Here is a 3,810-nt window from a genome sequence, read left to right on the forward strand (position 1 = left end):
CAAATATATGGCACCCCAGGCATAACACCAACACGAACTTCCAACTTGTTGTCTCTTGAGGTCTCTAGGTGAGACTTGGAACCAGCTTGTGCAAATGTAAAGCAAAACTCAAACATAGAATAATAATAATAATAATAATAATAATAATAATAATAATAATAATAATAATAATAATAATAATAATAATAATAATAATAATAATAATAATAATAATAATAATAATAATAATAATAATAAGGAATAACGAAACAAAACTTCCAAAAAACTATCGGCCTATAACCTGTTTATCCACCATGTATAAAATCCTAACATCTATCCTGGCGGAGAAAACATATGCATTCATGGAGTAGAACGATATTTTCCTCATTGAACAAAAAGGGTGCCGCCGAGGCTCATACGGATGTAAAGATCGACTGCTAATTAATCGTATGATCCTTGAGAACTGTCACAACAAGCGCAGAAATCTCAGCTCCGCATGGACTGACTATAAAAAGGCCTTCGACAGTATACCGCATTCATGGATCTTAAAATCGCTGGACATCTTCAAAATTTCCCCTGTGATTTCAAGCTTCCTGAAGCATAATATGTTGTGGAATACGAATCTCCAATTATACCGCTCTAATGGAGTACTTGCCTCAGAGAATATAAACATCAACTGTGGAATTTTTCAAGGTGATTCACTTTCACCTCTAATATTCTGCATAGCCCTAATACCCCTTACAAGTGAATTAAACAGAACAGGATATGGGTATAAAATTGTCAATAAAAAAATAAGCCATCTATTTTATATGGATGATTTAAAACTCTATGGTAAAGACGATAATGAACTTGAAGGCCTATTGTGCACTGTGAAAGCATTCAGCGATGACATCGGGATGAAGTTTGGGCTTGTGAAGTGTGCCAAGGCCACTTTCCAGAAAGGGAAAGTGAAGACCACAAATTCAGTCGTGATAGATGTTGACAGTCATAAGAGAGCTTGAGCAAGAACAAACATACAAATATTTAGGGATAAATGAAGGCTCTGGTATTCAGCATGCAAGCATGAAAGAGAAGATCAGGAAGGAATGTTATAGGAAAGTTCGAGCAGTCCTGAAATTTGAACTAAATGCACGTAACAGGGTGTTAGCTATAAATTCCTTAGCAGTTCCAGTTGTTACTTATAGCTACAATGTGTTGAACAGAATATGAGTGAAGTAAAGAATATAGATAGGAAAATACGCAAGCTGCTGAGTTGTAATAGGATGCACCACCCAAAGGCAGACGTAGATCGCCTTTACCTCCCCAGAGCCCAAGGAGGTCGAGGCCTGATCCAATTTGAACTAGCTTACAAAACAACCACAATTGGACTGGCCAAATATCTTGAAATAACGAATGACTGGATGCTAAAGCTCGTGGAAAATCACGAGAGACGAAAGAAGCTTCATTCTATCATAAAGGAAAGCAAACCATTTGCTATTGATCTCGTGCAGGATACCCAAACTGAACAACCCGAGGGAAGTACGGCAACTATTGTTGCAAAGAAGGTAAAAATAATGGCAACGAAAAAAGCGCACAAGCAATTGGCTGATAGGTGGGAGGAGAAACCTCTGCACGACAAATATGTGGCCCGTAGCAAACAAGCTGATGTTGACCAGAAGCAAACCCATCAGTGGCTACGGAGCTCAGGGCTAAAAGCAGAGAGCGAAGGTTTCATCCTGGCTGCTCAAGATCAAAGCCTATTAACCCGGAACTACCAGGCCAATGTGATGAAAAATGGAGCAGGCCCAAAATGCCGATTCTGCAACGACATGATTGAAACAGTGGACCACCTAATCTCTGGATGTAAAGTCTTAGCACAAGTAGAGTATAAATTAAGACATGACAGAGTTGGCCAATATCTACACTGGCTAATAAGTCGGCATTACAATATCAAAACTGCCGACAGGTGGTATAATCACCACCCTGAAGCAGTAACTGAAGGAGAAAATGTAACCATTCTGTGGGACTTTCCAGTACATACAGACCGAACCATCAAGGCCAATAAACCAGATATTGTTGTGAAAGACCAAAACAATAAAGTTTGCTTATTGATCGACATGAGCATCCCCTGTGATCATAATATCTCGGTAAAAGAATTTGACAAGCTCAGAAAATATAAAGACCTGCTCATTGAAATTGAGAAAATGTGTCATCTCAAGGCGGTTACAATGCCAGTGATCGTAGGAGCACTAGGAATGATCAAGAAGGGAACCGAAAATTATATGAGAATGATCCCTGGCTTACCATCCCTGCAAGAAGTGCAAAAGATTGTCTTAACTGGTACATCACACGTATTGAGAAGAGCATTGTCGATGTGAGAACTATTACTACCCATGTATTTTAATTTAACTTTATTTCTATCAACAAAAAAAAAATTAACGAACTAGTGAGTTTAGATTAATGGCCTATCAATGTATACTATGAGTTTCTTCGCCCTAGGAGTCGGGAAGACACTCGGCAAGAAATAGAAGCAAATTTGAAAGAAGAAGAAAAACCCATAAATAATAATAATAATAATCCTTTGTACAATAGGCACAAGGCCTGAAATTTGGGGGATGGTGGCTAGTCAATTACATCGGCCCCATTGCTTAACTGGTACTTATTTCACGGAAACCGAAATTATAAAAAGCAATGTCCTCGTCGGCAGGATTTGAACTCAGAGTGTAAAGTATGAAATGCCGTGAAGCTTTTTGTCTGGCGTGCTAATGATTCTGCCAGCTCACCGTGTTTTAGCAAAACCAAAAGCAACAAAAACAAGCGCAACAACAACAAGAACTGATAAATCTCAAGTTAAATTTTACGTACAATATAAATGTCTGAAATTTTTGAGGGCAGAGTTTCAACATGACGACAGTTCAATGACTGAAACCAGTGAAATAATGAAATAATATTGGTTTTGTAAAAATACAATAACAATGAGAAATTTAATGATTTGCTTTTGTTTATACATACATACACACACACACACACACATATATATATATATATATATATTATATATATATATATATATATATATATATATATATATATATATATATATATATATATGACTGGCTATTTTGACCCGTGCTTCGCTCGGGTTTTGGTGGTGGTGTTGTTTTGTGCGTGTTGTCTCCTTTTCCCTTTCTTCTTTTGTTCGTCTTCTTTGCTTTTCCCATATTCCTCACTATGGCAACCAAACGGTAGCCCCGAGCGACTTACAACCCTCGTCACACCATTGATCACCCATTTTGCATCCCCCCCCTCGTGTAAATTTTGGCGCCAATTCGACCCCATCTACCGTCCCATCCCAAAATGAGACAAATAACCAAGAAATCAAAGAACATTTTCGCATTTCAGCTTTATAGATATTGATTTGTAAAAGGTACCTGAATTCGAGCTTCTGGTAAGCTTGTCATCATTGCAAGTCGTTCGCGCATAACAACGTCTGGATAATGTGTCTTAGCAAATGTTTTCTCCAGAGCCGCTAGTTGTTGGTTAGTGAACGCAGTGCGACTGCGTCTTTGTTTTCTGTGAGAACCATACCGTGCTTCAAGTATGATATCTGCAAGTGAAAATTTAGAGAGAATAGACAATTGAATTTATAGGTGAGGGTGACTATATATTATTTATATATTCATTTGTTTATTGGTTTGTTTGGTAATCATTAGCTGACATTTTATAAAACTCTAAGACGCTGCAAGTTTTACACGGTTAAAAGTTGATCATCTCAGCAGCTATCATCCAATTATATAATAACCGATATAAATGTTCGTTGATTGATTCCTCTAAACACACTTTAGATCATAC

At 37.5% G+C, this 3,810-nt stretch overlaps 1 protein-coding gene across 1 annotated transcript in view; it reads right to left on the reverse strand.

Annotated features, from left to right (window-relative positions):
• LOC115216272 (diencephalon/mesencephalon homeobox protein 1-A-like) overlaps positions 1-3,567 on the reverse strand; it is an 18,595-nt gene extending 15,028 nt beyond the window's left edge. Inside the window, exon 1 of the mRNA XM_029785471.2 lies at positions 3,390-3,567. Coding sequence (XP_029641331.2) covers positions 3,390-3,440 — 51 coding nt within the window. The 5' untranslated portion in view covers positions 3,441-3,567. The remainder of the gene's footprint in view (positions 1-3,389) is intronic.
• Between the last annotated feature and the right edge of the window lie 243 nt (positions 3,568-3,810).

This window comes from Octopus sinensis, linkage group LG10 (genome assembly GCF_006345805.1).
Source record: "Octopus sinensis linkage group LG10, ASM634580v1, whole genome shotgun sequence".
In the NCBI taxonomy this organism is placed as follows: domain Eukaryota; kingdom Metazoa; phylum Mollusca; class Cephalopoda; order Octopoda; family Octopodidae; genus Octopus; species Octopus sinensis.